Source organism: Meriones unguiculatus, chromosome 7 (assembly GCF_030254825.1).
Source record: "Meriones unguiculatus strain TT.TT164.6M chromosome 7, Bangor_MerUng_6.1, whole genome shotgun sequence".
NCBI classification, from domain to species: domain Eukaryota; kingdom Metazoa; phylum Chordata; class Mammalia; order Rodentia; family Muridae; genus Meriones; species Meriones unguiculatus.
The window spans coordinates 76594461-76608179 of NC_083355.1; the positions used below are offsets into that span (position 1 = coordinate 76594461).

At 42.8% G+C, this 13719-nt stretch overlaps 1 protein-coding gene across 3 annotated transcripts in view; it reads left to right on the forward strand.

Annotated features, from left to right (window-relative positions):
* Klhdc1 (kelch domain containing 1) overlaps positions 1–7540 on the forward strand; it is a 38191-nt gene extending 30651 nt beyond the window's left edge. For all 3 annotated transcript variants that reach the window (XM_021650939.2, XM_021650938.2, XM_060387570.1), the window contains 2 exons: positions 222–274; positions 5392–7540. In XM_021650939.2, coding sequence (XP_021506614.1) covers positions 222–274; positions 5392–5578 — 240 coding nt within the window. In that variant the 3' untranslated portion in view covers positions 5579–7540. The remainder of the gene's footprint in view (positions 1–221; positions 275–5391) is intronic.
* Positions 7541–13719: the final 6179 nt, after the last annotated feature.

Genomic DNA, 13719 nt, shown 5'->3' on the forward strand with positions numbered 1-13719 from the left:
AATTTGATATTCATATACCTCATGTTTTCAAGCAGGAAAAATACATATGTGCAGGTATATGTCTGTGGATATGTACACTTGTATGCTTGTGTGTATGTGTGTTACTAGTTAAAGAGAAATTTATTGGGTATTTTACATTCATAGAATAGAAATGTTCTATAGTTAAGGTACTGTTATTTTCTTCACATCATTGGTAAAACCTTTTTTTTTTTATTGATTAGGGTCACTGTAATGATTTATTGATCTTTCAAACACAGCCCTATTCACTGCTCAGGTAAGTAAATACAGTATTTTTATGTATATATGATATCATACATAATGTATATGTATGTGTGTCTGTCTGTATGTCTGTGTGTATGTGTCTGTGTGTGGCTCTGTGTGTGTCTGTGTGTGTGCTGGGGCTGTAAATTCAGTTGGTTGGAGGTTCACCTACATTCCCAAGGCCCTGGGCACAATCTGCAGCACTGTCTAACTGGGCATGACAGCTGGTGTCTGTCATCCCAGTGCTCAGGAGGGAGAGGCAGGAGGATGAGGACATACTCATCACAGTCATCTTCAGCTGTGTAGTGAGTGGTTTGGTGGGGGTTTGTTGGAGTTTATTGTTGTATTGGGCTTTTGTTTGTTTGTTTTTTTGTTTTTTGAGAAAGGACTTATAGTTGGATGGGTAGGGATCAGGAAAGAATCTAGAAGGACTTTGGGGAGAGAAAGAGTATGATCAAGTATATTTAAACATAAAAATGTTTCAAATAATTAAATGTAAAAATTTTAAAGAAGGCTAATTGTGATATGAGCATAGAATGACCTTTAAGATGTGTACAGTGGCCAGGTGGGGGTGGGGTGGCACACACATTTAATCCAATTGCTTGGGAAGCAGAGGCAGGCAGAGCTCTGAGTTTGAGGCCAGCCTGGTCTATAGAGTGAGTTCCAGGACTGACAGGGTTACACAGAGAAATCCTGTCTTGAAAAACCAAAAACAAAACAAAAGCAAAACAAAAAAATCCATCACCAACAAAAACAAAAACAAAGATGTTCATAGTAAAATATGTCATTCACAAAGGAGCAAACCCTGTTTGTTTGCTGGTGTCTGAAGTAACTGGAGAGGGCACACTCATGTGTCAAATGAGATGAGAGTAAAGGAGACTTGGCATGGAGGAGGAGGAGACTGCGGACGTGGAGGGTGTGATGGTTGCAAAGGAGCTGAACAGCGCAGACTGTTAGCATGGCAAGTTCTGTGCTGGCTTTATTTTATCTTAATTTTTAAGTTAAATTTTTATTTTTTCCTTCACAACGTATTCATTATATTTTAACAATAACAAAATGTCTGCTAAGCAAAGAAAAGGCAAAATATGTGTTATGAATGTGTGATAATCTCTGTGCTTCTCCTTGGGGAGGAGTTATGCTATTTTACAGGTAGTTTATGACTTACATTCGAGAAAATATTTACATCTGCCTAAGAATAAAAACTAGATATAGTGCACAGGCATTTTATCCCACATTTAGAAGGCAGAGGCAAGCAGATCTTTGTGAATTCAGGCCAGCCTGGTCTACATAGTAAATACTAGACCATGAAGAGCTATACGTGAGACTGTGTCTCAAAATAAAAAAGTATAATCAAATTATATTCAGACCATTCATGAGCATTATTTTTAAAATTAAAGTAAACAGTATATTTTTGTAAAGTTGTTTGTAATTCATATAGTAATATCAAAGAGTATATTTCCAGCTGAGCACAGTAGTTGATGTCTTTAATCTTATCACTCAGGAGGCAGGGGCTATATTTCAACTTTTTGGAAATCAAATATGTCTGGTAAATACCATATATGATAAAATATATACACACATACAGTTAAAATGGAAAATTTTAAGCTTGGTGGAGCTTAAAATTTAATCCCAGCATTTTGGAGCAGAGGTGGATGAATCTGAGTTTGATGCTAACCTTGCTATAATGTTGTAGTAAACAAAAAAAATGTGTTGGGCTATATAATGGTTATTATTAGCCCTAAGATTACTGTAGTGGTATTATTTAACCCGCTGTCACAAATAAGAAGACACAGGCACCTGTTAGATTTATAATTGCCTTATTTACCTTGGCTGGGCAGATATTTCCTGTCCAGATATTACTTACACTGTCTCAATAACCTCACCATCCATCTCCCAGCCCCCATTCAACATCATCTGCTTTAACCATCCTCATCTGGTCGACCTTCCATCCATGATGCCAATATACGTACTTGTATTCTTCATCTGGGCCTTTTCACGTCATTATTGGAGTCCTTCCTCCTGGCCTATGTGGTTTCTTCTCCATGATAGCCCAACATGATGTCCTCCTCCTTCCTCTCTTCCCATCTGACTCCTGTGAGTCTCCTGAACCCAAAGCCGGGGAACCTTAGCCATGCCTAACCAATTCTGTCCTGCCCAAGTATGGGCCGTTTAATCAACCAGTCAGATATAATGACTTAGGCAGGTTTACACAGCAAGGATAGGTTTGCACAGCAAGGAAGGGTTTAACCAGATCTTGAAGGCCAATATCAGACCAACTGCCAACACTACAATGTGAGTTTTAGGACAGAACAGCCAGGGATAATTAGAGAAACCCAACAACAACAACAGAATTTCTTTTAACACAGAAGCTGTTATTTAGTTGCTAGAGCTCAAAGACCTTCTGTCTGTCTCCAAAATGCTAGGATTACAGGTGTGTGCCCCATATCCAGATGACAGAGTCATGAAGAAGTAGATTTTAGCTAAAGAGACAAACAGACATTTGTCAAATGGGATACATAGTAGAGCTCTGGAGTACAGCTCAGTGAGGAAGTGTCTACACATCAAACACTTTGGCTCACCAAAAACAGGAAATAAAATAGTGGAGAAAAGAAGAAAATGTAAAAACAGGTCATTGAGAAAGTTTTATTGGTAGTGGGTTATCTGGTGAGGAAAAAGAGATGAAGATGTGAGCCTGAGAAGAGTGACAAAGACTTGACATGTCTCTGGAGCTCACTGGGAGCTTGTTGGCCAGGACTGTGGGCACAGTGATGCTTGGGAGAGAAAGTAGTTAGTTCAGTGGTAGCCTGTCTGCACAGCTGTGGTTTACTTCAGCTTCACAGGGCAACTAATCCCAGGGGCAGAGAACCTGATAATGGTTGGAGATGGCCAGGATGGTGTAACAGGAACAGTGGAGAGGGAATCCTAGCTGCTGGCAAGAGAATGGAGTGCAGATGACCTGAACTGGATAGGAAAGCAAGGTAAAGCTGGAGGAGGTTAAATATTTGGAGAGTTGGGAGGAGTAAGGGAGCCGAGCAGGATGGTACAGTCACTTCAGTGGCTGAGTGGGGGAGTGGGGGCTCAAACCAACCCGTGCCACTTGGTAAGTTCCAGGCCCACCTGGCTACAAGGTAAGACCATTTCTCTAAAGCCGGTTGTGGCAGGCCAGAGTACATCAGGCTAGAGAACTGTGTCAGTAGTTGAGAGCACATGCTGTTTTTGCAGGGGATCTAACCAAGTTCAGTTCCCTGAACCCACAGTGTGTAGCTCGAAACTCCCTATAACTCCAGTTCCAGAAGCTCTACACCCTTCTCTTCTGCAATCTGTGGGGAGCTGTACACCTGTGGAGCACATAAGAACACACAAGCACATGAACATATATATCAAAATTAATATTTAAAAAATTGACACGCAGCTAGGCATGGCGGACCATGCCTTTAATCCCAGCACTCAGGAGGCAGAGGCAGGCAGATCTTTGAGTTCAAGGCCAGCCTGGTCTACAGAGTGAGTTCCAGGACAACCAGGGCTACACAGAGAAATTCTGTCTCAAAAAAACAAACAAAAACATTTATATAAATTTGTTTTGAAAATATTTTTTACACGAAGCTAAACTCAACAAAGAAACAAGCTTATGGTGAACTGACAAATTTCTCAGTGATTGGCCTAGAAAGAGCAGAGGTAAAACTAAGGTGGCCTGGAAGCAGGCCGAGGAGACCAACACTGGGCCACATGTGGGTCTAATACTCAGCTAATGCTAAACATAATTTGAACATATGAGGGCTGAGGAGATGGCCCGGGTAGTAAAGTGCTGGCCATGCAAACATGGGGCCTGAGTCTGGAGCCACAGTACATGTGGAAAACGCTGGACACAATGGCAGGTGCCTGTAATCCCAGCACCGAGGAGGCGGAGACTGTCAGGTCCCTGGTGCTGGCCACCAGGCAGGCTACCCAAGTTACTGAACTCCAGGTTTAGTTAGAGAGCAGGCCTCAAAATCACCAGCATCATCACCATCATAATAATCTGTGGAGAATCATGTGGAGAGTGACTGGGAAGACAGTGTTGACCTCTGCTTGCTGTGCAAAGCCCCATGCATGTGCACACACTTGAACATGCTGCATACATACAGCACACTCATATGCAATACCCTTCACACACACAACACACAGGAGTGTGACAGGAATGTAGTGGTTTTGTTGTGTGATACCTACTCACCATGGTGAGTTGTCCACACTGTGGTCTATGTGATTATTTTATTTTAAATGTTATCCAAGGCATTTATCACTGGCGTGTACATATAATGAAACAAATTATGTATGCTGTCTTATGGACTAGGTATCCCTCATGTAAGTATATAATCCTTAAGCACAATGGGTCTATATCTGTGTTAGCAAAGGCTGTTAAGGTTCTGTCTTATGGACATGATTGACAGGGCTAAAGATAGATATTTAGGATGTCTGCAGTTTGGGGCTGTTACAAAAACTTAGACAGGAGGTCGTCATGGATGTCCTCTTCGGAAAGCACGCAGATCCCCCAGGAGAACTTCCCAGGGAACACTGATGGGTCAGAGACTGCGCTGTCATGCCTGTTGGTGGCCCCCACTGCCTTGCTCAACCTCCACCTGAGTGTTGGCCTCACTTTGCTGTGCCATTCTGACCTCCAGCTGTATTTAACCCACTGACTGAATTGCTCTTTCTCTGATAAAGCTAGGCTTTCCTCTCCAGGGCTTTGGGGAAGTGACTCTCCTCTGTGGTTGTTGAAGTCCTGAGGTCTCAGCATGGAGTCCTTCTTCTGGCCTCTGGGGGTACTTGCTCTCTCATGGCGCACATTCACACAGAGGCACAAACATGTAAAATAACATAATGAATTTGAAAAACAACAAAACCAGGGCTGGTGCTATGGCTTGGCTGTTAAAAACCAAGATTTCTAGCCAAAAACACAACAAAACCACCAGGCAAACAAAAACCTGCATAAGTTCAGTGCGGAGGGATAGCTCTGTGTTAGTGCTTGCCTGGAATTCCTCACCCCTGATGTCAGTCTCCAGCCCTGCAAAGGAAGACAAACAAATACACCTTGAACAGGTACTGTGTAACCTGGGCTCAGAAGCTAACCCTTCCCCTATGCTTTATTGACAGGTTGTGTCTTGACTGCATTGGGAAAAATGCTGTCATTTTGAAGAGTCAGATATCCTTATTACCTCCTAAACTTCGGCAGCAAGTTCTGAAAAAAATAACATTTTGGACTGCAGCCAATTACCGAAAAGAGCAAAGAGTCGGAAAAGAAGAAACAGAAAACAAGCAGCAGTGGGTCAGTAGCCACTGAGTCGCTCTAGGCCCAGGATGTCAAAGCGTTTTGATCAGACTGCCCATTTGACCGTCCCCTCCAGGTGCAGACTTTACTTAAAGGATGCAGTTTAAAACAAATGTTTTGCTAATGTGATTACCTGGTACGGGATATATGGAAATAAGATGTAGTTGACTGCTTATCTGTATAATTATAAACGGATTTGCTTGTAAAAGACAGAATATGTGTTCTTTCCCAAAATAAGTACAGTCACAGCGGATCTTAACCCAATGTGTACTCTTTTCTAGAAAGATTATATAAATCTGAAAAACGGAAATCGCCCCAAGATCTTCAGAAACCCTCTAATACAACTGTGAATGTGCTATAAAATACTCCTAATTAACTTTTGTTACTTCGAGATCACCTAAGTGTCTCCTTAAACAGCATCGTCAGAACCTCCCGTCCCCACCGCTGAGCAGGGAAACGTGTTTTCTTAGTTCTGGCCCTGGGACCACAGAGGGGGAGGGTGGTTTGGCTACTGCTTTGAAATACCGGGCCGCGGGAGATTAGTACTTTTGAGACATGGTAAAATAAACGTTGCCTTGGAAAAGTGTTCCTAAAGTACTATTTGCAAGTAATGTGGGGTGATAATCTGGTATTTTTGACTCTCTAAATCCCCTGTCCCAGCTACGCCACTCTACAGAGTTGACGCTGCAGACACCACATGTCCAGACCTTGGTAAGCTCTCTTCTCTCAGCACCATCGATCCGCGAACAGGAGACTCCGCTGTTAGTCCTCAGAATGGTACTTTGGCCATTTTGAGACATTTTTCTTTATACCAACCATCTTTTTCTTCCATTGACATACTTGTTACAATTAATTACTAAAGAGTTCAATATATGACATTATTTCCCTCCTGTCACCATGTAAGTTATCTCTGAACTTTAAAATGCTGTGAAAGTATATTTCTATATTGTATATAATTTATAGTGAAAATTGTACTATTTCATTAAACTATAGATAATGTTTTATACATGCTGTATTTTAGATGTGTAAAGCTTCTATTTATGTATTAGAATAGCTTATGTTTACACTTTATTTATTGAACACAGAATATAGAATTAATGCCTCACACCTTTGTCAGTGTGGACCAATCAGAGTTCATTTCACTGTGGGGCTGACAGTGTGGCTCAGTGTGTAAAAGCGCTTGCTGAGGAATACTGGCGGCCCAGGTTCCATCCCTGGTACCAGCATCAGGTGTGGGGAGAGAACTAGCACTGTAATGGTTGCTCTCTGACCTTCACATGTGCTCAAACATACAATGCACACATACACACAATAATATCAAATAAATAAAAAATCAATTCAGCGTGAGTTTTTATTTTTTCTTACTATTTTTAGTCTATATAACACTTGGAAAATGAATTTTATAAATATACTTCTTGGGGAAATTATTATTATGAACTTAAATATCATCATTTTATAATTAAAACATAATTAACAGTTGTAAGACCCTTGAGAAGCCACAGTTCAAAGCTTCAGACTCGTCTCCCAGCTTTGGGGTGTCTGAGCATCATCCCTGTGAATCTAGCCTACAGCAGAGGAGATAGAATTCTAGACCTGGAACTGAGCATGCTCTGCTTCTGGGGTGCCCTGTTCCATACCTTGGAATCTTAAGTGACCTGTAGTGAATTAACATCTTTGTGTTATCTTTATGAGTGTTGTGGTTTGAATGAAAATGACTCCCGTAGGCCCATAGGGTGTGGCACTAATAGGAGGTGTGGCCTTGTTGGAGGAAGTGTGTCACTGGGGGTGGGCTCTGAGGTTTCAGATGCTCGAGCCAAGCCAGTGAAACTCTTCCTGCGTCCTGCTGATCCAGATGTAGAACTCTCAACTACCTCTCCAGCACCATGTCTGCCTGTGCGCTGTCATGCTTCCTGCCATGATGATAATGGACTAAGCCTCTGAACTGTAAGCCAGATTAAATGTTTTCCTTGGTAAGAGTTGCTGTGGTCGTGGTGTCTCTTCACAGCAGTAAAACCCTAAGACAATTGAGGGAAATCTCACTTTAAAAAAATTAACTTATTTGTTGGGAGGGAGTTAGGGGTGGCACGTGAGAAGGTGAGAGAAGAATTGGAGGAATTGGTTCTCACCACAAGTTCCTGGTATCCAGCTCCAGTCATCAGCTTGCTGCAGGTGCCTTTCCACAGGGAACCTCTGTTCCAGGAAGCCTGCCTTAGACTGTCTTGAATTTCCTCTAGATTCGATTAGATGGGTTCGAGTAGATTAGGTTATGTTTTATTGGTTGAAAAGCCAGAGGTCTTCTGTTCAGTTAAGAGAGTCAAAGGATATTAACATATAAACATGTAAACATCAACACAGAGTAGGATAAGCAATGCCTTGCAGGAGTGAAGAGCCACTGAAACCCAGGGCGCTGGCACATGCATACACGCAAACACTAATAAATCCAATTTTCAACATTAAAAAATACCAAAGTCAGTTTAAAACTAGCACTAATTTAAAATTTTAATATAATCCATTGAAATGTAGCAATGAACCCAGTAACATAAGACTTTGGCAAATCCCAGAGACACCACTCCCTTCTGATTTCCATTCTCTCCCCCAACCCTCTCTAGCCTCCCTCCCTACTCCTAATGTTCACCCCTGTTCCACTCCCCATCCCCTCTCCTCCTCTGAAAGGCTTCACCTGGCAGTTGGTAGAAACAGATGCAGAGACCCACAGCCAAACATTAGATAGAACTCAGGGAGTCACATGGAAGAGTTGGGGAAACGATTGAGGGAGCTGGAGGGGTCAAGGACTCCACAAGAAGACCTACAGTCAATTGACTTGGGCCTATGGGGACTCACAGAGACTGAACCACCAACCAAAGAGCATGCATGGACTGGTTCTTGGCTCCCTGCACATAAGTACCTTGGTCTTCATGTGGGTCCCCCAATAACTGGAGTGGGGGCCTCTCTGACTCTGATGCCTCCCTTTGGATCCTTTTCCCCTAACTAGGCTGCTTGGTTTGGCTTCAGTGGGAGAGGATGCGCCTAGTTCGGCAGCAATTTAATGTCTCAGGGTGGGTTGTTACCTGGATGGGGAGGGGAGAGGAAGGAGGGGCCCTCCTCCTTCTCTGAGTTGAAGGAGAAGAGAATTTGGGGAGGGACGTTCGAGGTGGGGGACTGGGAGGAGAAAAGGTGGGGTTACAATCAGGGTGTAAAGTGGATAAATAGTTTTCTAAAAGAAGTCTAATGTGAAAAAAGAAAAGAGTTCTTTCTCTTTCTCTTCCTTCCTTCCTTCCTTCCTTCCTTCCTTTCTCTCTTTCCTTCCTTCCTTTTCTTTCTTTCTTTCTCTCTCTTTTTCTTTCTTTCTCTTTCTCTTTCTCTCTTTCCTCTCTCTCTCTCTCTCTCTCTCTCTCTCTCTCTCTCTTTCTTTCTTTCTTTCTTTCTTTCTTTCTTTCTTTCTTTCTTTCTTTCAGAAAGGGTCTCTACATAATTCCAGCTGCCCTTGAACTCACTGTGTAAACCAGGCAGGCCTCAATTCACAGAGATCCTCTTGCCTCTGCCTCCCAACTGCTGGGATTAAAGTAGTGTGCTAAGCAGCACCTGTCTCAAGTTTGTGTAAACATGCCACCATTTGTTCTCTGTATTGTCAATAAAACCACCAGCCAATGCTGAGCAATGGAGAGAATAGGATGGGACATCCTGGTACAGAGGGGAGGAGAAGGACGGGAGGAGTTGGAGAGGAGAGATTGGCAGGAGAGGACTTGGAACCACAAGGAGAAATGAACTGGCCCTCAGATATGACTAAAAGCAAGTATAATGTGGGAAATTTGAATGGGAGGAAACTATGCTGGCTTGGAGGTTTAGGATGGAAATAACTATTGCCCAGCATTGTGCTCTGGGTTAATTAAAGAAATCCTAGTCTCTGTGTGGTGATTTGGGTATACAGCTGGTTTAGGAATGACCACTGATTAACTAAAAGATAAATCAATATTAAATATTAATAATCAACAACATGTGAGTTTGCTGTGCTTCATTACAGAGTCTAGCTGAGGGGTTACTGAGATAAGTGGACACTCCTCCAACTGGCCACACCTGAGGAGCCTTACCCAGGAGGGATGAGGATGTCTCTCCCCATTGCTAACCACAAATGGAGACCCTGAAGTCTTCCCTGGCCTTTTATACTGTAGCCTTTGCCCCAGGCTGTGTGTAGAGTAGCCAGGTGGTAGGGAAGAGCTGGATACTCTGGAGAGAACCTCAGTTCGATTCAGTGGGTGTAACCCATCAGTCAAGCAGCCAAGTGGGATGATCTTTCACAAGGGGGGGGCTACAGCTGAACTCCCCCAGATGGCAGCTGCTTGGCTCTGAGGGCAGTCACAATAACATCTGAGAGAGGGTTAATGGTCAGAATATATAAACTCAAGAAACAAAGATTAAACAACCCAGTTAAAATGGGCTATAAATCTGAGCAGAGAGTTTTCAAAAGAAGAAACAAAACGGTTAAGAAATATCTCAAAAAAATGTTTATCATCCTTAGCAATTAAAGAAATGGGAATTAAAACAACTTCAAGATTTGATTTTTAGTCCAGACTGAATGGCTAAGAGGAAGAAAAAAAGCTGACAATAAAAGCTGGTGAGGATGTGGGGTTCCCCACTCACTGTTGGTGGAATTGCAAATCGGTGCAGCCGCCGTGCAAACCACAAGAGAATTCTTGAGAAGCTAAAAATGATTCTATCGTATGACCCAGCTAATTGCACTCCTTGGTATATATGTGCCTGAAGGACTTAACGTCCGACTGCACATGTTCATTGCTGCTCTAACCATAAAAGCTAGGAAGCAGCTGAAATGTTTTCAACTGATGGAGTGATAATGAAAACGCAGTACATATACACTGTGGAATGCTGTTCAGCCGTAAGAAAAACGAATTCATGAACTTTGTAGGTGAATGAAAGGAACTAGAAAATACTACGGTGAATGAGGGGACCCAGAAAGACACCTGTTCTTTCTCATCTGTGGTTCTTGGCTCCAAATCTTCAGGTATGAGTATTTAACCTAGTGTAACCTTAAACACCAGAAAAGTAAAAAGGGGACCGTGGGAGGCCGGTGTGAGGAGCACCCCAGAGAAAATAGCAGGCTGTGGGTGGTATGAAAGGAGAAGTGGAGATGGTAGGGGTATACTCGGGGAAGGACAGAAGAGGAGAGGAAGAATAAGGAACACCAAGGATGCTTTAAAATGCCACATGGAATCACATTATGTTATATACACCAAAATTTACATATAATAAAGTGTACGTGTTTGTGTGTGTATGTATTTGGATAAAGTTTAGTAAATTAAAATTTAAAAGTTATTTTATGTACACCTAAAATTATACATAACAAATATGTTTGTGTTTGTATGTCTGTGTGTGTGTGTGTGTGTGTGTGCGTGTGTGCGTGTGCGAAGTAATGAAGTTAACAGTTACACCACTTGGGTAACAATGTCCCCCCTCCCAAGAGTTGTAAACTTATAAAAAACCCAGAGCCAGGCATGAAAAATCTTTTAAGTTACAGAAAGTTCAAAATACTCCCAAAACAATATAGGCTGTTATTGTCGCCCTTGGTTGCCTCCAAGAAGTCTTTATTGCGACACTATTTAAATTTTTTTTTTTTTTTTGTGCACCATGTATGTGGGCCCTGCTGAGCCCAGAAGACACGAGATGCCCTAGAACTGGTGTCTCAGGAGGTTGGGAGTCGCCTGATGATGTAGCTCTGGGAACTGAACTCATTCCCTCTGAGCCACCTCTCCAGCAGCAACACTGAATTGAAAACCTTCAGAATTCTACTTATTTGATTTTGATCCCAAGAAATTCCCTGTAAGCGTGTTGTTATAAATAGGTTCTGGTGTGAGTCAGCTCAGAATCTGAAAAATATTCTTGAACGTTGCCTTTGAGGAGATACACAGTGTAAACAAAGAAATGCTTTTTCTTATTTCCTGTGTAGGGACTAAGGAACTCGTGTGTGTGTGTGTGTGTGTGTGTGTGTGTGTGTGTGTTATACATATGCAGGTGGGTGTATATATGTACACATATGTGCATGTATAGGATGTAGAGGTCAAAAGCTGACACGGGCATCTGCCTGAGTTGCTCTCCACCTTAGTTCTTGAGTCTGGCTCTCATTGGAGTTCACAAAGTCATCCAGGCTGGCTACATAGTGGGCTCTGATGACCTGCCTTTCTCCATGTCCCCAGTGCTGGGTTCTGGGGATCTGAACTCAAGGCTTTATGCTTGAATCAGCACTTTGCCAACTAAGCCATCTCCTCAGGTGTCTTCGTGTGTGTGTGTGTGTGTGTGTGTGTGTGTGTGTGTTTGACCAGATCTCTTTGTAGCCCAGGCTGGCTTCAGTCATGGCAGCCCTACTGTCTCAGCCCCTAGAGTGCTGGGGTTGAAAATAACTTCATTTGCAAAATATCTTCATTTGGAAATTTGATTGCTCTTTAGATAAAATTTCAGTGACTTAGTTATAGTCATTTTTACGTTTCTTCCAAAATTATGTCAGGTAACAAAAATTCATGTTAAAGATCTTTTAAATTTTATTTTTAAGCAAACTTTATTATTAAAAAAAAAAAGTCTTGCAAATAAATATATCGCATAACCAAAATTAACCAGACCCAAAGTCCATATAGCTTAACGGACTTATAGAGATACACCTGGCAGTCGAAATCTTACAATTTCGGGAGCTGGAGAGGTGGCTTGGAGGTTAAGGCTCCATCTTAATAGGCTGAGACCGCTTTATTGGAACACTTTCTGTATGATGAAGACTCAGAGCATTTAGAGCCGCTGGGAACACACACACATCAGGAAGATACAGCTATCCTTTGTGGCCTGACTCGGAGCAAGGCGGGTTGTTCTTAATACCCAGGCTTATTTCTTCAAGTGGAGGCTGGGGCTGAGCCATTCTCTCTGGCTAGGGGCTACTGTCCGGAACAGCCTGACTCAATTCCTCAGGACCTGAGGCTATCATCCAGCAAGAGTATTCCACTTTTTATATACACCAAGTTTTCATTACTCATCCATCTGTCAGTAGGCAACTGGATTGATTCCAAGTCCTTGCTATTATGATTAAAGTGTGACTAAACACGGGTGCGAACAGTTCTGTGGTAAGATACAGCGTTCTCTGCGTCTATGCCCCAGAGGGAAACTGGTGGGTCGTACGATAGTTCTATTTTTAATTCTTAAAGAAATCTCCAAACTGACTTCTACGCCCTGTGTCTGCTTCCTCCTCAGGGTTGGACACTGAGCTGGACTGGAGGAGGCTTTGCTGGGGCAGGTGGGCGCGGCACAGGATCTCAGTGGGCCTTCTCGGGAGACAGCTTCACTGAGACAGCTCCTTTAATTGGAGGCGGGGACAGAGGCTATTTAGCCCTTTGGGGAGTGGGTAGAGGCTATGGGGTGAGTGGACATCGTTGGCCAGGGCTAAGGTGCTGGGAATGACTTGTTTGCATGAAGAGGGATCCTGGGTGCTTGCTGGACATGACCTTTTAAGGGCAGACGAAGTTTGGCCTGAAACCTGGCTGCCAGGCTACGTGACTACCTCAAGGGTTGCCGAGGTGGGAGCCGTAAAGCTGTGTGCGCTCAGGCATGCAGCCCCAGAGAAGGGAGGAAACAGTCCTACTCCTGTGGGCCTCAAGATTTGTGGGGTTTGGACATGCCTCCACCTCACTTTTGCTCCAGGCTGGCTACCCTGGTTGTAGGATATCCTGGCCCACACTTTCACAATGGCTGTATTAATTTGCATCTCCACAAAGAGTGAATAAAAGTTCCTTTCTCTCCACATCCTCTCCAGAACTTGCTGTCACATTTGTTGATGATAGTCATCCTGACTGGGGTGAGGCTCTATTTCTAGGTAGTTTTAATTTGCATTTCCCTGATGGCTAGGTCCATTGAACACTTTTAAAAATAGTTATTGGTCATTTGTGTTACCTTTTTTTTTTTTTTAAACTGTCTATTCTGTTCACTTGCCTATTTGTTGATTCAGAGTTTTATTTCCTTTGTGTTTAATTGCTTCAATTCTTTGTAAATTCTGGATATCAGCCCAATGCCTGAAGCGTAGCTGGTAGAGATGTTCTCCCGCACTGTGGGCTGTTGGTGGGCTCTGCTGACTGCTTCTTTTGCTGTCCAGAAACTTGATTTTTTTC